Source organism: Gopherus evgoodei, chromosome 19 (assembly GCF_007399415.2).
Source record: "Gopherus evgoodei ecotype Sinaloan lineage chromosome 19, rGopEvg1_v1.p, whole genome shotgun sequence".
Taxonomy (NCBI): domain Eukaryota; kingdom Metazoa; phylum Chordata; order Testudines; family Testudinidae; genus Gopherus; species Gopherus evgoodei.
The window spans coordinates 21,551,283-21,573,117 of record NC_044340.1 but is presented as its reverse complement, the minus strand read 5'-3'; the positions used below and the strand labels follow the sequence as shown (position 1 = coordinate 21,573,117).

The 21,835-nt window shown below is 49.2% G+C and overlaps 1 protein-coding gene across 1 annotated transcript; it reads left to right on the top strand.

Moving 5' to 3' along the window:
• The first annotated feature begins 1,959 nt into the window (after nucleotides 1-1,959).
• MPZL2 (myelin protein zero like 2) lies at nucleotides 1,960-18,782 on the top strand. Its single transcript, XM_030538604.1, has 6 exons — nucleotides 1,960-2,236; nucleotides 10,903-11,069; nucleotides 12,270-12,480; nucleotides 12,741-12,888; nucleotides 15,291-15,383; nucleotides 15,939-18,782. Exons 1-5 carry the CDS (start codon nucleotides 2,140-2,142, stop codon nucleotides 15,349-15,351), a joined length of 684 nt encoding a protein of 227 aa, XP_030394464.1. The 5' UTR covers nucleotides 1,960-2,139; the 3' UTR covers nucleotides 15,352-15,383; nucleotides 15,939-18,782.
• The last annotated feature ends 3,053 nt before the right edge of the window (nucleotides 18,783-21,835 follow it).

The window sequence follows — 21,835 nt, the reverse complement described above, 5'->3', positions numbered from 1 at the left end:
CCCCAGAGGCAAGTCAACATGATCTCCCATTGTAGAGGGGAAATTCAGGCACGGAGGAGGGGAGTTGCTTCCCAAGGGCATACCCTGAGCTGCAGTGCAGGAAATAGGACCCAGGAGTTTTAGTGCTTGGCCCCTTGCTCTAAGCAGTAGATGTACTCTCCATAGTGCATTGGAGCTAGGGAAAGGGTTTCCCTGTTGCCGGTTGTCATCTTTCCTGCCCTGTTTCTGCTCATGCTCATTTTCATTTCACCTTCTCCAAGGCCTTGCAGAAACTTTCCCCCAGCTTTGCAGCTCATTATAAAATCACTGCTCTGTATTTCACTTGAGTTCTCTTGAAAATGACTCCCTTTCCACTTCCTATGGCAAACAGGAGCCAAGTCATTTTCATGGACCCTTTGCCTTCCAGCTTGCTTCTGCCCAAAACGCTCCTGTGTGCTCTGTCGCAGGACATAACTCGTAACTGTTGTGTGTGTGATGCACCTATTCAGCCACACACCATCTTCAGCACATTTTCTGACAGTGACCTAAACTGAGTGTTTGCACTGCAGCAAGGATGGTGGCAGGAAACAAATGTCCCATCATGCAAACAAACGAAAAACCACCAATAAATGTGGTTTGTAGAAGTGAGAGAAATGGAGAGAATATTCTCAGAATAGCAACTGAGGGAAAGTCTGGTGACATGCTGTGCAGAGTGGACTGGACAGGGGGTCTTTGAACTAGAAATGTACTGTGCTTCAGGACTGAGGACCTCTAGATCAGCTATGCTGTTGGTCTGCAGAGAGCAGGCTGGGCACATGATGCTGGGATTCTCCCTATGTTTCCAGATGTTCAGTTTCATAAAAGGTTTAGTCATTTCCAGCAAGGATGCTTGGGGATGGTGATGGGGAGGAGTCCCCAAGAGAACCTCTTGATGAGGTGGCTCCTACTATGGAAAAATCTGAATGCCCCTGCTCCAGCCCTCTCATTATCAACCTGCCTAGTCTCCTGTCTCCTGCCTCTAGTTCTGTCCTTTCAGGGAATGACTACGTTATGGCACAGGCACCAGGTGGGCAAGGTTTCCCTCATGCTGCCTCTGGCCAGAGCACTGAGCTAAAGGGGCTCCCCCTTGGAGCAAGAGGGGAGTTTGGTCTCATGGTCCATTCAGTCCTGTGCCTGTCAGCAAGTCAGTGCCAGTCGTGACTGAGATTTTCGCCTGCCGTATGGAGGATTGGGCACTGGGAACTGGACTGAGACATCCAATTGACTTCTCGCAGGCTGTAGAACATCAAACAGTAACAACATCTGGTCCCAACCGCTGTGAGTTGGAAAGTGATTTACATTCCTCTAATACTGACAAGGAGGGAATTAGTGTTTGTGTCAGTCACGCTTCTTTGAGATGTTGCTGGGGAAAAAATCTCTTCCTGTTACCTTGTGGTGTTTGTTGAGTGCCAGGGAAGGATGCCAGAGCCCTGTCCATGCAAGCCCTGGGCTGGGGTGGTTTGGAAAACGGTGTAATCTCTGGTTTAATGAGAACACTTTTGGCTAAGGAGCTCAAAGCCCTTTACAGACATTAATGAACTCAGCTTCACAGCCCCTAGTACAAAAGTTTGAGAACCAGAGGCCTAGCGGGATGGGTACACATAGACCCATTTTGTAGAGGGACCCAATCCCTCTGAGCAAAAGGAACAGTGGCAGGTCTTGTGGGGCTCTGTATTGCTGCCATGGACACTGCACCCTGTATATTGACTCTGCTTTGCCAGGGACACGCTCTCCTGCTCTATGCTGTATGTAAATATCCTGGGCCAGACTTTCTTCTAGGAGCAATCTGCCTAAAAAAACAAAATAAACAAAACAACAACCAAAAAAAAAAAATAGAGGGCTGGTTCCCAGTGGGAGGAGGAGGGAAGCTGGGCGGAGTGATGATTGCTACACAGAGGGGAAAGGAAAATCCGCCTGGTTTGTGCACAGAGGTGTGGTGTCTCCACTTTTAGTTCCCAGGCTGGGTCCACTCTGAGAGTGACTCAGGCAGGAGCAGCACCCCGTGTTGAGAGCCTGCCCTGGCAGGGAGGGAAGGGCAGGGCAAGGAGTTCTCGCTAGTGGCGTGTCTGGCTGTAGGACTCCTGGGAGCTCCCTTCTCCCCTGGTTTGGAGAAGTTCTCTTATGTCCCTGCTCAGTCTCTGGACTATGGACTTGCCTCCCCCTGTGCATGGCCCCAGCTGGATGGGGGCTGTGCTCTTCCTTGGAGGACAGCTCCTAGGTAAGGAATTATGCGGGCATTTCCCCCCTTGGCCTCAGCTGCCTCCTTTGCTTTACCTTCCTGTTCTTCCGGTTCCCTCCCTCCTAAAGCCAGTGCTTGTAGAATTCTGGCATTTCTTTCCGTGGCTGAGTGTCTTTTTGGCTGATTTTGCTGAGAGCTACATGGAGTGACTGTGCATATGGACACAGGTCCTGGACAAACAGATTCAGGTGTGTTCCAGCTAGAGACGGAGGCCTGAGCATTCTGAGATTGGGTTACGTGCTCTTTCCTCTCCTCTGGCCTCTCAGTCCCTGCTCCAGCCAGGACAGAGGACTTTACTCTTGAATTGGCTGCTTTTACCACTTTTGTTAAAAAGAGGATTAAAGAGGCAGGTCAGGTTTCAGATCCACTGCAGCAATGTAAATCTGGAATACATACCCTGACTTCAGTGGAATTTTACAGGGTTTACATTTGCATAAGAGATCCAGAATTTGGTCCATAGACCCCACGTGGTCTTACATTGCTTCTGTCACTTCACTTCCAGCATGCGTGCATGCACACAGGCTTTTCTGTGATCTGTTGTGAAAAACATTTACACTTACAGACAAAGTTTGTACTAAGGTGTTTTTTCAAAATGGTGGTTTTCACTTTGATGTGAAAGCTGATCTTTGCCAAAAAGAGATTTTCAAATGCAAAACCATGAACAAATATTTGAGGTGTTCCTTCTTTTGAATGAGGTCCTGATTTCAAGAAGATGAACATCACTGTGAAATGGCATGGGATTTTTTAGGCAATTGAGTGAGGAGGATGCCAAGAGCACAGATTCCAGGGTTTTGAATTACATGCTGGATATTTCAGAGCCTCAGCAGATACTGCCGAATATGGTAGCATAGAGGGTAACAGGAAATAAGCCCATAAGGCAAGGTGAGTCTGGGTGATCAGCTGCAGGTAAAGGCAGCTGCTGTGTGAAGCCCGCCGTGTTGTACTGTATGGGTATTCCGGATGAGTAACACCTCTTTCCCTCAGCTCTAGTCTCGCCCATCTCCCATCTCTGGCCATTTTCCCATGCTGCCCACTTTGGGGGGAGGAGTCTCTGTTCCTCCTCACAAGCCACAGTCTGCCCTCACTCAAACCCTCTTCTTCCAAGGTGCCCATAACAAGAGTGTATAATTGTTACGTAAAGATGTAAAGCAAACTCACCCCCCATCCCCCTGCCCTGGACTTCTGGTTTCCCCAGCATGTCACAGCATTGCCAACCACATGCATGTCAGGCCTTGGGGAGAACCATGAGATGTAAAGATCAGAAGTGTGGGGTGCTTTTACCTGCCTTCTGGTGCTGAGGCAGAAGGGATCGTGTTTGTCAGGCTTCTCTGTGAAACCACAAGGGCTGGAAAGTTTTTTTGTCAATGAAAGCCGAGATTTTCAGGTAATAACCTGATTCCAACAGTTGGGCCTTTTCCAGAAAACAAAACAAAACGTATAATGAGCCTTGAAATAACATTTCCAGAGTTGGCAGCACCATGTCCTGCCTGCTCAGGATCTGTCCTTTGTGTTCTCCGGGGCAGGGACTGACTTTCTTTGTACGCTGTGCAGGGCAGAGCATAGTGTTGGCACTACATGAATTAAGATGGGAGTAACAATGTCCGCACAGTTCTCTCACATTTCCCCCTGTGCTGTGTGCCCAAGTGATGGGATACATTGGAGGCGAGGGGGTTGATGTCAGCCTTAACTCAGAGTTTCCTGATTGGTTTTATTGGTGTCACTGTGCTGTCAGGGAGGTGTATTTATGAAAGGGGTCTATTACAGGAGTGGGTGGGTGAGATTCACGGCCTGCAATATGCAGGAGGTGTTTGAGTGACCAGTCACTAAAGTCCTCTCTCCATGGGCCAAAAATGGTGGTTTTTTGCTTTTTCAGTTGTTCAGCTAAACCTATTGCGCTAACTCAAGTGAAATCTCCCTTAACACCTCTATTGACATAGCTTAACCCTTTTAGCTTGATTCTAGCAACTAGCTTGATTAGATTCTGATATCACACTGGTGTAAATTAGAAGTAATGTCACTTGGGCCTGGTCTACGCTTAAAGGTTAGGTCAGCATAGCTCCAGTGCTCCAGGCTACAGAAAAATTCACATCTCTGAGCACTGTGCAATACAGACCTAACCCCGCTGTAGATGTGGCTAGGTCATGAATGGGGTGGAGAAAGTGAATAGGAAAGTGTTCTTTACCCCTTCACATAACACAAGAACATGCGGTCATGCTATGAAATGAATAGGCAGCAGGCTGAAAACAAACATAAGGAAGTACTAATTCACACAATGCACAGTCAACCTGTGGAACTCCTTGCTGTGGGATGTTGTGAAGGCAAAAATATAACTGAGTTCAAAGAAGAATTACATAATATCAATGAGGATCATTTTATCGATGGCTACTAGCCAAGATGGTCAGGGTCACAGTCCCACACTCCAGGTGTCCCTAAGCCTCTGACTGCTAAAAGCTGGGACTGAACAACAGGGGTTGGATCACTTAATAATTGCTCTGTTCTGTTCATTCCCTTTGAAGCATCTGACACTGGCCACTGTTGGAAGACCAGATAGTAGGTTAAATGGACCATTGGTTGGATCCAATATGGCCTTTCTTATGTTCTTTGTCACGGAGTCCCCGGGCGATGCTCCAGAACTGCTCCCCACCAAGCCAGTCAGGACTTTGGGGAGCCTCCTTTCCCTTGGAGCAGACTTGTTCAGGGCAAGAAGCTCACACGTCTTCACCTCCTGGGTCTCTCCTTGGAGCATTCAGCATCCTCTGCCCCTCCGTGCGCTTCCCACAGCGAGTCCACCCCAGCGGGGTCCTGGGGAAGCCACCGGGTTCTGCACCCCCACTTTGCAGTCAGACGTGACTCTCAGCCAGCCAGTAAAACAGAGATTTATTCGATGACAGGAACAGGGTCTAAAACAGAGCTTGTAGATACAGCGAACCGGACCCCTCGGCTGGGTCCATTCTGGGGGGCAGTGAGCCAGACCCCCAGGTCTGCCCTCCACCCTCGACCCCAGCCAGCTCCAGACTAACACCCCTCCCTCAGCCCCTCCTCTCTGCTCAGCCCCTTTCCCGGGCCAGGAGGTCACCTGATCCCTTTGTCTCCAACACCTTCAGCTGGCACCTTTGCAGGGGAGGGGCCCAGGCCATCAGTTGCTAGGAGACAGAGGGTCAGGCATTTAGGTGCACTGGCCATTGCTCTGCCAGATACTTAAGAACTGCCATGGGGACACTGAGGCACCAACACAGTGTTCAGAGAAAACATTAAGAACTTTCCCAGTTCGTCACATCTCTCCCCCCTTCGAGACCGAACTGAGCGAGGTCACTCCAGCCAGTGACCTGGGGAAGTTCGAACCCACCAAGGTTCCCATGGATGCCCCAGCATCTCTCCCATCCCTTGGTCTCAGTTACACCAGGACAGTCCAGTCTTACGCCCTCCCTTAGGTCGGGTGTGCTTGATGGCACTTGCAGGCCGCATGTGGGAACGTTTATGCAGCCCACACCCTTTGCCACCCCAGTACCCCTGGGCTTCAAGCTGGGATTGGGTCTTTTCCCAGCCCTCTGGTCTGTGATTCGGGCTCCCTTGGTTAAGAGCCCCCATCTTGGCCTTTGCCAGCTCTGGGCTTGGGCAGCCGCTTCCCACTTTGTGGCCCAGACACAACACCTCTGCCGTCCCCCCTTGCACTTTCCAGCTTTTACCGTCAGTCCCACCTCCTTGAGGCAGCCCAGCCCCCTCTTCACCTGGGACACCTGTTCCTCCCAGGTCTGGCTAAAGATGCACATGTTATCAGTGTCTGCCAGGGCCAAGTTCTCCATCCCTCTCAGCTTGTCTAGAATCTCCCCAGGCCTAGGCATGGGGTCGGCATCGGACACTGTGATGGCTTTAAGCTTCTGATAGCCCCCATAAAACCAGATCATCCTGTCTCGCTTGGGGATCAGCCCCACGGGTGAGGCCCATGGGCTGTAAAATGGCTGGATCCCATCTAAAGCCAGCATATCCCTGACCTCTCTCTCCAGGTTCAGGGGTCCCCTCACTCTCCTCCCATCCAGCAGCTCGAAAGGGAAGAACCCTGTGGATTCCTGGGGCACCACCAGCTGTCTCCCGATTCCCCCCAGTTCTACTTCCCCTTGGGGAGCCCATTCCCGGTACAGGAATCCCGTCTCTTGCAGGACTCTGTCCCTGCAGCCTTCCCCAAGGGGGTTTGCAGCGCTGTGGCCAGCAAGTTCCCTCAGCTTCTCCAAGGAGGGATTCCTCTGCAGCTCAGTCTGGGATTCAGCAGCTGGGGCAGGGAGTGGGACCTGCTCCCTCTCGCTGGCTGGGCCTGGGGTCACAGCCCCCCTGAGCCCTGTCCCTGGTAGCTCCCTCCCTGCTGTGTAATCACTTCCCAGCAGCACGTCTGGACCAGGCAAACCTGTTTGGCAGCTGACCTGCCCTGCCTGGGTGTCCCCCACTCAGCTGGGGTCTCAGCTCCCCCCATGCTCAGCGCTGCCCTTGCTGTCCCACTGGGGGCAGGCAGCGATCTCTCTGCTCTGGTCACAGCATCAGAGCCAGCGTGAGCCCCCTCTCCGGTGTGCAGGGGGGCGGGGAGCATCTCTCCCTCCCACTCAGCCCCAGGGGGCTGGTTACAGGTAGGCAGGTATCCTGAGCCCAGCAGCCCCTCCCCCCTGCCAGCCAGGTTATTTGCATTTTCACTGACCATTTCCATACTAGCCAATTGGTTCCCTGGATTTGAATTCAAACCCTCGGCCGTTGCAGGAGCGGGGCTTGGATCCTGTCCCATGGGGAGACAGTCACCCCCCAACAGGGCCTCCCAGCCGATATCCTGGAAAACCCCAACCACCAGCCAGCCCGACACCCCCTGGGTCTGCACAGGGATCTGGGCCATAGGCAGGGCGAGGGGCCTCACCCCAGGGAACTTCACCCAGGTCCCCCAGTCCCTCAGCATCTGGGGCTGCACCACCACAGTTCTCTCTGTCCCAGGGTCTCGCCCTCGCAGGCGTGTTTCCCCACTGACCCCTGGGCAGCCCCCTATGTCTCTCTGCTCCACCATCACCAGTCCACGCTGCTGCTGCTTCTCCTGCAGCTTTTCCTCGGGCTCTTGCTCTCTCTCATGGTCCTCTCGCTCTCTTGGGCTCTGCTCCCATCCCATCCGTCTCCAGTCTCCTGATGGGGAACCCAATCGTGAAGACCCTCGTCTGATTGGGGACCAGACTCCCGGGGATGCCTGGCTGATGCTCCAGCTGCTCTCAGATCCTCTTGTAGCCCCATCTGGGCCAGGAATCTGCTCCTCAGAGCGGTGCTTCTCCTCCAACTGCACGATTAACTGTGCCTTGGTGAATTTCCCCATGCGTAATCCTCTCTTTGTGCACAGGATCACAATGTCCTTCTCAAGGAGATGGTGATAGACCATCACTTCACCGTTCCCAAGTGGCTCTGGACTCACAGGCCTGTCTGTGTGCTCTTGGCTCCCCCATGGTTTCCAGGAAGAACCCCTGGTGTGCCAGCCCTTCTCGTGATCACCACCTCTTTGCCAGGGTCGAGCTGCAGACTCCTCCGCCCCTGGGACTGCTCCTGCAATCCCCCGGGGAACCCTGCTACTGCAAAGATCCTTCTCTCTCCCAACGTCCAGCGGCAAGCTCCTCCGCCCCTGAGACTGCTCGCTGCAGTCCTCAGGGGGACCCCGTTACTCCAACAGTCCTTCTCGCTGGTCACACACTCCCAGAGGTTAACTGCCCCCTGAAACCGTCCCTCTCTGAGCCTTCAGCACGCCTGGTCCTCATTATCCCTCCTTTGTTTTACTGCTCCCCAGTCACTTACTGCAAGCAGCGCCATTCACGGGGTGCAGTACATCCCACCGCTGCCACCAGTTGTCACGGAGTCCCCGGGCGATGCTCCAGAACTGCTCCCCACCAAGCCAGTCAGGACTTTGGGGAGCCTCCTTTCCCTTGGAGCAGACTTGTTCAGGGCAAGAAGCTCACACGTCTTCACCTCCTGGGTCTCTCCTTGGAGCATTCAGCATCCTCTGCCCCTCCGTGCGCTTCCCACAGCGAGTCCACCCCAGCGGGGTCCTGGGGAAGCCACCGGGTTCTGCACCCCCACTTCGCAGTCAGACGTGACTCTCAGCCAGCCAGTAAAACAGAGGTTTATTCAATGACAGGAACAGGGTCTAAAACAGAGCTTGTAGATACAGCGAACCGGACCCCTCGGCTGGGTCCATTCTGGGGGGCAGTGAGCCAGACCCCCAGGTCTGCCCTCCACCCTCGACCCCAGCCAGCTCCAGACTAACAACCCCTCCCTCAGCCCCTCCTCTCTGCTCAGCCCCTTTCCCGGGCCAGGAGGTCACCTGATCCCTTTGTCTCCAACACCTTCAGCTGGCACCTTTGCAGGGGAGGGGCCCAGGCCATCAGTTGCTAGGAGACAGAGGGTCAGGCATTTAGGTGCACTGGCCATTGCTCTGCCAGATACTTAAGAACTGCCATGGGGACACTGAGGCACCAACACCGTGTTCAGAGAAAACATTAAGAACTTTCCCAGTTCGTCACACTTAGGTAAGCGGAAGAATTCTTCTGTTGACTTAGCTACCGCTGCCTGGAGAGGTGGATATCCTAGAATGATGGAAAACACTCCTGTCATTGTAGGAGGTGCCTCCTACAATGTCGCTGCAGTGCTGTAGCTGTGGAGCGGTAGTTCATGTAGTGTAGACATAGTGAGGCTGCGTCTACACCACAAACATTACAGTGGCACAGCTGCTGTAGTGCGGACAGTTGCTACAGCAATGGAAGAGGTTTTCTGTCACTATACTGACACCATCCCCTTGAGATGCAGTAGCAAGGTCAATGGAAGAATTCTTCTGTAGACCTTCTTTTAAAATGTCTGTCATGGAATTGCAGTGCTGTATATTGCTGCTCTGCAATCAGATGCTATGCACACACAGAAGTCTCTCTGACTTTAGGCACTGCTGGGCAAGCACTGTTGTCTATAAATGTGGAAAAAGGGATCATTTCCAGTGCTCTCAACTACAGCAGCCCATGCTTCTTCAGTACAAAGCACTCGGGGCCCAAAGCCATGTCTGGAGCAAGCTCTCCTGCATTCCCGTAGAGAAGTGCCGCTAAGCCCTACCCAAGGACAGAGGGAACACGTCCACCCTGAAGTCATCCTTGTGCAGTGTTTGTGTATCAGCTGATTAAGTCTGTGAAGCACTTTGGGATCCTTCAGGTTCCATACATGCAAGATCGTTGTCAATTAAATCTATCCCTTGCGATTCTTGGTGTAATTTATTAACAGGAGCTGATAGGGCAGGCACTAGCTCAGACTGAGTGGATAAGGCTTCTGGTTTTTGGTTTTAACTGATAAACTTTGATAAAAGACCCCTGACACACACAGAATGAAATTGGTGTTTATTCACAAATATGGAAACACACTGGAAATGGTTACCTGTATCTAGGGGTGGTTACTTGTATCTACTTGTATTACTTGTTACTTGTATTAATGGGCAGCAGGTTTAAAACAAATAAAAGGAAGTTCTTCTTCATGTAGCGCACAGTCAACCTGTGGAACTCCTTGCCTGAGGAGATTGTGAAGGCTGGCACTGTAATAGGGTTTAAAAGAGAACTAGATAAATTAATGGAGGTTAAGTCCATTAATGGCTATTAGCCAGGATGGGTAAGGAATGGTCCCTAGCCTCTGTTTGTCAGATGGTGGAGCTAGATGGCAGGAGAGAGATCACTTGATCATTACCTGTTAGGTTCACTTCCTCTGGGACGCCTGGCATTGGTCACAGTTGGTACACAGGATACTGGGCAGGATCAGGGCCGGTACTACCATTAAGGCGAACTAGGCGGTTGCCTAGGGTGCCAAGATTTGGGGGTACCACAAAGTGGTGCCCCCAATTTTTTTTACAGTGGTTCCTCCCCTAGCGCGTGGTCGCTGCTCCAATTTTTCCTGCCTCCCAGGCTTGCAGCACCAATCAGCTGTTTGGTACCGCAAGCCTGGGAGGAGAATTAGAGCGGGGCAGCGTGCTCGGGGAGGATGCGGAGCAGAGGTGAGCTGGGGTAGGGAGGTGCTTCACGGCTCCCGGGGGAGAGGAAGCCTCAGGGCAGGGGGGGAGCTGCCGCGGCAGTGGGGGTGCCTCAGGATGGAGGGGGAAGGGGTGAGCTGCTGCAGGGCTGGAGGAGGTGGGGGGGACGCAAGGCAGAAGTTTCACCTAGGGAGCGAAACTTCCTTGCACCGGCCCTGAGCAGGGTGGACCTTTGGTCTGACCCAGTACAGCCATTCTTATGTGAGGGCTCGTCTACACAATAGGGTAGTGCGCTCTACACAGGTGTGCTTCCTAAAGAACATTAATGTGTTGCACATCATTAGATCCTGCCAGGGCACACTAAAGGTTTCCTAGTGTGCTTTAATGTAGTGCTGTTTAACTGTATTAAATTAAAGTGCACTAGGGAACATTACAAAGATTACTCGTTATAGTATATACACACTAAGAGAGCCCTGAAACCCCTCCCCCCTAATTTTTGGACATCTACATAAAACCCAAATTGCTAAAAATACCTCCCCCCCCCATGACAGAAGCCCTGAGTGTGGACCAGAAAGAGTGAGGTGCTATCTTATAGACTGTAGCTGCTTTTTTAAATGTCCATCCCCTGTTTTCCCTGCAGCACTCTGGCCTGTGGCAGCTGTGGACGTTCACACTTCCAGGGAAGTGGAGGCTCTGAATGGGACCAATGTGCGCTTAAAATGCACCTTTTCCAGCTCCAGCCCTGTTAGCCAGAGAGTGACGGTGACCTGGAACTTCCAGCCCCAGGGAACGAACTCTCCTGAGTCTGTAAGTGGGACCTTTATGCTCCAGTTGAGCGATAAGGTATTGCTCAAACAAGCCTCTCCCCATGCATAGAATTTGCTGCAATGGGAGTGTAACTAACAATAGAGGGTGTGAGTGTGGGCGGGGACTACAGATTAGCAGAGGCATGTGGGGTAGGTGACTGTGACTAACCCCCTCTGCGGTGAATTTTGGTTTCAGGTCCTATCTTTGCTGGCCATCTAACCTAGCTGGAGGAACCATTTTTAGGTCGTTCCGGCGTGTATGGTTAAACGCCGGGGGCCAAGTGCAACTGCACCTGCTCATATCACAGCCTGATTTGGTCCTGTGTCCCTGCCAAAGTCACAGGTCTGGCTTGTGACTTTGCCTGGCCCACAGTGGGAGGGGAAGTACATCAGGAAGGGCCATGGTTCAATGCACGTAACACAGCTTCAGCACTGGTGTTAGGAGAGTGCCAGCCTGAACCTGGTGTGCCCCAGGAGGGATCCCCCCCCCCAGGGGTCAGATGGTCTCTGAGCTCTGCTGGGAGCGACTGACGCAGCACAGCTCCTGCCTGCCTGAGCCACACACCTTCTCCAGCCTGTGCTACCTTGGGGCCTTGCTGGCTCCCTACAGGCCCCTGGTGGATGTGAAGTTGCAGCTGCTTTCAGAGGTGAGAAAATGGGGTCAGGGTGCAGGGCATCTGCAGCCATGGTGAAGGAGATATCAACAGGGGAGGGAGAATTTAAGGGGGACGTGTCCCCTCAGTCCCATCCCACCATCAGGGCTGGTTCAAGAGTTTTTGCCTCCCCAAGCATCCCCCCTGCCCCCCTCCCCCAAAAAGCCGTGATCTGTGGGTACTCTGCCACCACCGCTTCAGTCTTCAGCGGCTGGTTCTTCACTCCAAGAGGGAGTGAGGACTTGCCGCTGAAGATCCAGACGTGTCGCTCCTTCCCCGTGGCTGCCCCAAGCACCTGCTTGCTGGGCTGGTGCCTGGAGCTGGCCCTGCCCACCATGCTTGTCTAGGCTCCTTTGCGTGGCTGCTTTCCATCCATGCTGCCTCTCTTGCTCCCCAGCCTGAGATGGAGACACCGGGATCCCTGTCCTGCTTTGAGCACTTGCAGAATGGGCTTGAGCACAATTCCAGACAGGCAGGTTCCTCCTCCACAGGGCAGGCGCCGCCTCACGCTGCACAGTAACGATGAAGCTTCCTCTATGACCCTGTAGGTGCTCTACTACCATGAGGAACCCTATCCCCCAACCAGTGGGCGGTTTAAAGAGCGAGTTACTTGGGATGGGAACATTGACCGGAATGATGCTTCCATCGTCGTCTGGAACTTGAATCCCACTGACAATGGGACGTTCACTTGCCAGGTGAAGAACCCGCCAGATGTTGATGGCACGATTGGCGAAATCCAGCTCCGTGTTGTGCAGCAAGGTATGTGGCCTGGGGCACTGTCGTGGTCAATATGAAGATAGCTGTACAGGGAACTGCACAAGTGGATGATCTCCCCCCATGTATGGGGGAATGCACGAAGGGAAAGGGATTACCAGGGAGAGGTACCAGGAAAGTAAATTAATGCGATAAGGGATGTGGGTGAGGAAGGACTGAACTCGGGAGTTCCCGACTCCCAGCCCTCTGTTAAGTCCCCTCCCAACCAAACCCCCCTCTCTTTCACCTGTTTCTCTTCTGTGCAGTGCATTTCTCGGAAATCCACATCCTGGCTCTGGTCATAGGGTCTGCCTGTGCTCTGATGATCATTGTGGTGATAATGGTAGTTGTCTGGCGACACTATCAGAACAGACGAGGGCAAGAGAAGAGCACTGAGATGGTGGAGACAGAACTGTAAGGACAGAGGCTTCTGGGAAACTTCAAAATATCTTCATAGGGGTCTGGCCGGTGCCTAGCATGGGGCAGCCAAGAGTCTCTAGTGCAAAACCTACCATCAGCCGGCAATAATGGACCCCTTTGTTGGGAGTCACACCAGGGACTCACAGAGTAAATGAGCTCCTCTTACCCCTGGAGGGGGTCCATCAAGTCAGGATAGAAGCCAGCTGTGGAGGTTTCTGTGTGGGGGAAGCGTGCTCTGCGTGTTCTAAGGATAAGCACAGCGCCATTGAGTAGTGGCTGATGCAGAGGATATGTCCTGTGTAATTAGGAGAAACACTAGCTTCTATTTGCTAAACCAAGGGGTACGTCAAATACTCATTACTTTCTGATCAAGTGTAACTACAGCTCTGAATGAATTTAACTAGCTTGTTTGCTAGAAGGGAACAGGAAAGCTTTACAGCGACTTAGAACCAGGGGCGACTCTAGACATTTCGCCGACCCAAGCAGGGTGGCATGCCGCGGGGGGCGCTCTGCCGTCACCAGGAGGGTGGCAGGCGGCTTCAGTGGACCTCCTGCAGGCGTGCCTGTGGAGGGTCCGCTGGTCCCGCAGCTTCGGTGGTCCACCAAAGCTGCGGGACCAGCCTGCGAGAGGTCCACCGGAGCCGCCTGCCACGCTCCCGGAGACCGGCAGAGCGCCCCCCGCGGCATGCCGCCTCCAAGCACGTGCTTGGCGTGCTGGGGCCTGGAGCCGCCCCTGCTTAGAACAGAACAGCTACAGGTTGGTAGGAAGGGTCAGTTTCAGAATGCTGTGAAAATGAGCTGGTGGCCACAGCATTTGCTTGTCTCATGGCTATCAAGATATTCTGTAGTTAAAGGTTTCAGGGCTTGGCTACACTCGAAACTCCAAAGCGCTGCCACGGGAGCACTCTTGCGGCAGCACTTTGAAGTGCGATTGTGGTCACGGCGCCAGCGCTGGGAGAGAGCTCTCCCTGCGCTGCAGGTACTCCACCTCCCCGAGGGGATTAGCTTACAGCTCTGGGGCACTGTTTACACTGGCGCTTTACAGCGCTGTAACTTGCTGCACGCAGGGGGGTGTTTTTTTCACACCCCTGAGGGAGAAAATTGCAGCGCTGTAAAGCACCAGTGTAGCCAAGGCCTCAGAGTGGGAGCCGTGTTCATCTGTATCAGCAAAAACAACGAGGAGTCCTTTTCATGTGCTATAATATATATTCTGCTTACTATATTTTTCACTCCATGCATCTGAAGAAGTGGGTTTTAGCCCATGAAAGCTTATGCCCAAATACATTTGTTAATCTCTAAGGTGCCACAAGGATTCCTCATTGTTTCTGTAGTTAAAGGCATTGCAGCCGGGTGATGTGTTTGGGGTTTAGTGAGCAGTTTGCAGGAGGACCAGAGTGAAGGCTGAATGCAGAACAGACAATGTTACGGGTAGTGGCATTAAAAGACTTTATCACAATGGAGCCATTGTCCAAAAGGTTTAGATGGTGAAAGTGGGGCAGTGATTGGGACCATGTCTAACCAGTTGTGATTGAGCTACTGTGCAATTTACAGGAACATACAGCTATGCTGTAGCCTAAACACATGTAACCAACTAATGTAATGAACTTGCCATGCAAATAAAGGAGCCTACAGGAAACCATGTCTTCTAGTATATAGAGTTAATGTACCCTGTGCACTCCCCGGCTGGCTAGCCAGCTGGGGCACCTGGGCAGATGCGTTGGGAACAAATTTGGGGCACCAGTGGAGATTAGTGTTGTTTTGTATCTCCAGGAGTTGTTGACTGCATCCCCGCTATTCACCTCCATCCCTCTGGGTGGGTCATGTAGTGCTACGACTGGTATTTTCTTTTCCAGCCAAACACAAGCTGGTGTTTAGCAGAGTGCAAACGGGTCAAAGATACATCAAGAGGGCTGCTGTGCTGACAGTGGGACTGAGGGATGAGTGTCACCTATGCAGGGATACCTCTGGGAAAGGGGTCACAGCCAATTAAAATCCAAATGATAGATTTTCCCTTCTGCCCTAGTGCAGACCCCAGGAGCTGTCTGTGGACCTTCCACTTAACAGGCTTATTGACAGGGAGTCTAGTTTTCAGTGATAAAAACCCCAGAATTCTCCTATTTAAAAAAAATATAAAAATCCATATTTTTCTGTGCTTAAAATTAAATGCCCTGGGCAGCGGGGCTCCTGCTGTCACTTCACTAAAATTTAATTAATAGTTTTTATTTTTTTTAAATGCAAAAAATAAAGATTGTTTTAAAAACAAACAAACAAACCAACCAAACTTCATGTTTTTCCAAGGCAAATGTATTTCTAGAATCTCTTCTTATTACCTCCTTGTGACTCAGAACCCAGGGCAGCTGGGCAGGGGGTCTGATGGCTGCTTTTGGCTTTTCTAGAACAGAAAAGGAGAAGCTGAAGAGTACAGAAGAGAAGGTAGCTGTCCCGTTAGAAGATTAAGGCTCTCTGACTAAAGAGTACATACAGTGCAGGTAAGTGCTTTCCAACAGCTTTCTGACCTGCTGCAGGTTTTGAAGAGGGTTTTTTTATGTGACTGTTCCATGACCTGTGTGAAATGAGTGGGTAAGTCTCAGGTAAGTTCCTAGCAGACAGGTCATGGTATCCACATTATAAAAACTGCTACTGCCGTAGTCACCGTTAGTACTGAATGGCTTCCTCGTTGGCAGCCTCAGAGACAGAGCAAGGACTGAATGGGCCATGGAGACAGAACTTCCCTCTCACCCCTACAGGAGGTTTCTCCCGGTCAGGGTTGATGCTCATTGGTAAGGAAGCTTGAACAGTTGCTACCCAGTATGTAGCTGTTTTGTGGATAAATAAGAGTGCCATTTTCATCTATGCTTTAAATTCACTTTGCCGTCCTTGTTTTGAGGCCATAACAGGAAGAACATTCCTGCTGCTACTAATAGGCTCTGCTAGTGCATTCATACATCATTTTACCTTCCCACTTCTTGATATTGTCATCTGCCTTCATTATTTTAAGGCCCAAGAATGTTGTAGTAATATGTTGTCTTTTTTCCTTCCCGTAGCTTCTCCCCTGCAGAAGTTTCAGAAGCAGGTGGCTAATCTTGTGATTTCGGATATTAGAACAAAGCTGAATTACAGATGTCTGATGCTGCAACTGTGGTATCCCTGTTCACCTTAACATTTGTGCCACGGCAAGATGGTGAGATTAAAATAAGTGTGAGATCTTATTTCCTTCCATTGAAACAATGCATGGGAAATTTGGCCTATCAACAGAGAAGTTGTCTTTGGTCTTCAGTCCAGATGTAGCCATTTGGAGAAATATACGTCCTTTGCAAAATTTCATTTGATTCACTCTGTTGAAGAAACAAAATCCCAAGAGGACTATAAGAAATTCAAAGATTCAGGAACAGATTTTTTCAAAATTCTCGTCTTGGCCTGTGGAAGAACTTTGGAAAAAATGCCTTTAATTTTTTTGAACTGTTTTTTACTGTTTTTCCTCCCTCCCTTATAAAACAACCCCCTCGCCCCCCACCATATTTGTAGAACAGAAAAGGGAGGGGGGAAGAATGATAGCCACTCTGAATAAAAATGGGCAATGGTTAACCCATTCCCATTGCAAACTGTCTGTGCTTGCCACACTCTTATTGGTTCTTGCTTTAATTCTTACCTTTGGTTTGCACTATTTTTTCTCTCTCAGAGAAGCTCTTTAAATCTTTCTAAACAGAAGACTGATGAGACGGTTTGAACACAGGGACAGCTTAATGCGAGAACGGGGTTTTGATCCCGTTGTTACGCAACGTGGAAGGTGTTCCAGGTTTGGACCCGTGTGCCGTTTCTTTGGCTGGAATTGTGTTTAGAAGGGGATGCATTTTTCAGTTTGACTTTTGTTTGACATTTTAGGTGACTTAGTGTGTCTGAAAGTGACAGACTGAGAAGCCTGCCTATTATCAGCTGCAGTGTGGGCAGATTCTATGGTGGTCTCTGACCATTCCTATTCTACTGATGCACCAAAATCCTGACTTCCCTTTGCTGATTTAGACCTGCCCCCCCTCCCCATTTCTATTGATTCACCTCAGTCCTGACCTTCAGCACCCCCTGTTGTTTCCCAGGACCTAGGCACAGTTTGCAGATGCCCTTCAACTTTGGCTTGCAACGGTCACTTCTGTTCCAGCCTAGAGTTTCTCCTAAATAAACACTACCAGCTGTGCCTAATCACAGTACAGTTTTATTTCATATCAAAGTTCAATGGCTTAGTTCCATTGTATCAAGATTCTGGGAGGTCCAAAGCAGCACTGATACCTCTCAGTGAGGCAAGTAGCTTCCTTTTAGATATGCAAATTCTGCACAAGGAATTTGTCTCAATGCTAATTACTGCTCCAGGTTACTAGTAGCGCACCTTCTTACTAAATCTGTGGTGAGCACATCAGATTCAGTGCTGCTGCAAATCTCAATTTAAAATAAAGAACACAAATCAATACCTCAGAGCTCTTTCTGTATTTAATTGGCAATAACTCAAAATATGAGCTTGTTTGTTTAACAAGTATTTTTGTTTTTATGGCCCTGCCTGTGAAATGCTTACTATATTATCTCAGTTCGTTTGTTTTCTTTTCTTATCATGGGTATCATTCATAAATTTGTTTTGTGGACATTCAGAAGCTATGACAGTATAACTACCACAATGTAAGACTAGGGAAACTGCAAACCAGCCTATCCTCAACACAATTGTTCTGGTTTTTGACACAATGGATTAGGTGCCCCCATATCATGACAATGAGTAATTATTTTGATAAAAGAGGAGTTTAACATACACCCCTAAGTGACTGAATGATAACATTTTGTTGCAGTATAAGTATGCTTGTGTGCAGCACAATGCTGTGGCACTGGACTGTGTATAAGGAGCAGCAACTAATACAGAAATTAATTGCCAACAGCTTCTTCCTGCTGTAGCTGCTGTTCTTCTCTCAGATCTTATACCCTTTCAGGTGCAGACACATATGCCCTCATTGAAAAACTCTAAATTGGAACTGGGATCCACATACAATTACAGCAGGATTCCAAGGAGGAACATTCCAAAGCGGTCCTGCAAAGCTCCCATTGACTTCAATAAAAGAAAGATTGGAGCAGTTGGGGAAGGAGCATATTTGTACAGTGTCCAGTCTCACTTCAAACTAAAAACAAAACATTGGAAACAAGACATTAATATAGGTAAACCCAGTTTATCCAAACTCTCCAAATTTCACTTGACCCAAAATTTGTTTCTGTCCTCCAAAGCCCAAAATCATTTAGAGAATCTAGTGCAAGTCACAGCTGTGGAATCTGTGCTGTTACTATTTTGAATCTTCAAATGAACTGGCTGCAGATTAAATTGAATTATCAGACACTGCTGTGCTGTGGAAACCCATATCCTATAGTCCAACATACCATCTGTAATCAGCTACCCATTTTAGTAGCAATTTTTAGAGCAGTATTCCTTCATTCTGTGTTTCATAGTTTCTCTACTTCCGCTTCTGCAAACATAATTGTCTAATTCTGCATGTCAATTTCAAGGCCCTGATGCTGCCAGCTGTTCTGCTTGGGCAGACCCCTTCAATAGAGAGGAGACCCATTTACTTCAACAGGTTTCTGGTTGGGTGCAGGAGTCTGCTCACATGGAACAACTTATAGGATCAAGACTCATGGGAAGTATCTAGATGATGTGCATGAGCATTTTTATACTAGTCAAACAGCTGCTTAGTTATAGACAAGTTTGATATTTTAATTTTTTTTGCTGTAAAACTTGTTTCAGCACAGAGAAACTACAGTAAGTAAGGGGCTGTGTCCCATCTGTGCAGACAGATATTCTTTTGTACTGTAACTTATTTTAAATGAGCTTTTCAAGTCATTGTATGTAAATTATCCATTTTTAGCATTAAAGCATGTCCTACTTGCCTGTTGTTTTTTAATTGAAAAACTAGGTTTACTGCACAAGTTCATTATGGCAAGAAAACGATAGATGTCACAATACATAGTGGAGAGACAAAGTGGTCAGATAAATATATTTTATTGGACCAACCTCTGTTGGTGAGAGAGACAAGAGTCCAATAAAAGATTACCTCACCCACCTTGTCTCTCTAATATCTTGGGACCAACATGCTACAATTACACTACATAGTGCATATGTTTAGTATGAACTTTCCACAATGCCGGAAGAAGGCGTTTTTTTTTACAAGACTCTACTATAAATAGACCTTTAACTGAATTATTTTCTTTGGGAGACTGGACTAGTTAACTGTGCAGAGCACTGACATGCAGGAGTCCCTGGGTTGCTTGCTTGTAGGAGGCAGAAATGCATTAATTTCCTTTGGAAGGGAGCACTTTGCTTTGCTCAGTAATGATCCCTTTCGTAAGTGGTGATTGTGATCGGCACCTGGGGCCGCCATACCAGACTGGGCTGTCCCCATCAGACTTTGTGAGACCCTGGCTACAATTCTTGACAGTTGTGACATTTTCCAGAGCTTAGTTGAAAGTTGATGGCCAAGGGTCTTTGAGCATCTCTCAACTACTTCCTGTGTTTATTTCCATGTGCTGACTTGCACAGTGCCTCCTATATCAGGACCAGCTTCTTATCCACTAAGTAACCTTCCTCAGACCCCTTTGTATAATACGCTTATTTTGCAGGGCCTTCCTGCTGATATCCAGTCCTGCCAGAGTGCATTCATTAGGTCTTCCTGCAACTGATGGGCTGAAAAAGGCACAAACTAAGACTCTTGGACTGGGTTCTAGAACAAGTCTATAACAAGGTGGTTCTGAAGGAAGGGTGGCTTGAGGCATGAGATTAGAAAGCTACTGATCCACAAATACTTAAATAAATTGAACTCCCAAGGGAAGGTGGTGCAGTGTTAGGGCAAACAAGTCTTCAAAATAGTATTGTAAGGCCTAGGCAAATTAAGTGATTATCAACACATGTGGAATCTAACTACCTACCTTGCTTAATTTCAGAATCCAGCTAGTGCTATTTTATTTGATGAGTGGGGAAGGTAGATGCTACAGATACATTTCTCCTTATCTTCCCTCCCTACTCATATGCCCTGCCTCCTGGCAAATCTTTCTCTAGAATCTAGCTGTAAAACTCCAGTGTTTGCAAAGACTAGGTTACTTGTGAGGGATGCCTGAGCACATTTATTTTGCTGTCTTTGACTGCCATCTCATGGAAGTAAGTAAATCCAGAGTCATCTTTAAAGAAATACTGTTTGCCTTTCATCTCACTGTATCCATTTCAATCCAACATTCCTTTCCTGTCCTACCCACCTTACTAGTTGCACTACAAACTGGTTTATCCTAGATGCTTTCTCATTTGAATCATAGCTACACGCTGTCCAGCATATAATAATTTCCTCTGCTGAGGACCCAAACTAATTTAAAACTTTATGTCCCTAGTTTTGAGAACACCAGCTGCACCTCAGAATATATTTATGCACAGAGAAAGGCATGGTTTATTGTACACGGTTGCCACTTGTTTTGTGCTTGTGAGAGGCTCAAAAATCAGCTTTGGAGGCCTATGAAAACACATCATATTGTGACACTACATTGCCAGATGATGACATTTTGATGCAGTGATGTCATTAATGAAACCAGGCAATGAGGTTTTTGAGACAATGCAGTCAATGCCCCCACCTCATGATGGTGAGAAAGCATTGGATAAAAGAAAAGTATTAACGCACTAACCTAAGGGTATGTCTACACTACGAAATCAGGTCAATTTTATAGAAGTCGATTTTTAGAAATTGATTTTATACAGTCAATTGCATATGTCCACACTAAGCTCATTAAGCTGGCAGAGTGCATCCTCGCTACTGTGGCTAGCATTGACTGTGGGTAGCTATCCCACAGTTCCCGCAGTCTCCACCACCCATTGGAATCCTGGGTTAAGCTCCCAACGCTTGATGGAGCAAAAACATTGTCACGGGTGGTTTTGCGTACATGTTGTCAGTCGCCCCTCCCTCCATGAAAGCAATGGCAGACAATCGTTTTGTGCCTTTTTTCCTGGGTTACCCATGCGGATGCCATACCACAGCAAGCATGAGCAAGTGCAGAATGGTGGCAGAATGTGCCTTTGGACATTTAAAAACTTGCTGGCACTGTTGGTCAGATCTTGGTGCAACCAACATTCCCATTGTTATTGCTGCTTGCTATGTGCTCCATAATATCTGTGAGAGTAAGGAGGAGACGTTTATGGTGGGGTGGGACGTTGTAGCAAATCACTTGGTGTCCGATTTTGAGCAGCCACACACCAGTGCGATTAGAAGAGCTCAGCAAGACGCACTCTGCATCAGAGTGGCTTTGAAAACCAGTTTCATGATTGGTCAGGCTTTGATATGACAGTTGTGTGTGTTTCTCCTTGATGCAAACCTGTCCCCTTTGTTGATTTTAATTCCCTGTAAGCCAACTACCCTCCCCCTTCAAAATAAAGTAACTATTGTTTTGAAACCATGCATTCTTTCTTTATTAATTAAAAAAAAATGAGATAGTGGACAAGGTAGCCCGGGTGGGGTGGGAGAGGAGGGAAGGCCAATGCCACATTGGTTATTGTAGCCACACTAAAAATTAAACTGCTTGAATGACAGCCTTCTGTTGCTTGGGCCATCCTCTGGAGTGGAGTGGCTGGGTACCCAGAGCCTCCCCCCGCCCGTGTTCTTGGGTGTCTGGGTGAGGAGGCTGTGGAACATGGGGAAGAGAGTAGGTGCTTATACAGCAGGGGTCTGTGCTCTTGTTGGCTTTCCTGCAGCTCCAACAGACGCTTCTTCATGCCCGTTTGCTCCCCGCAACAGATGCTTCATCACGTCCATTGGCCTCAGCATTGTGTCCTGCCTCTGCTCTTCGCGCTCACTTAATTCTTTCCTGGCCTCTGCCACTGAATGCCTCCGTGCATTAAGCTGTGCCCTATCAGTGTGGGAGGACTGGATGAGCTCGGAAAACATGT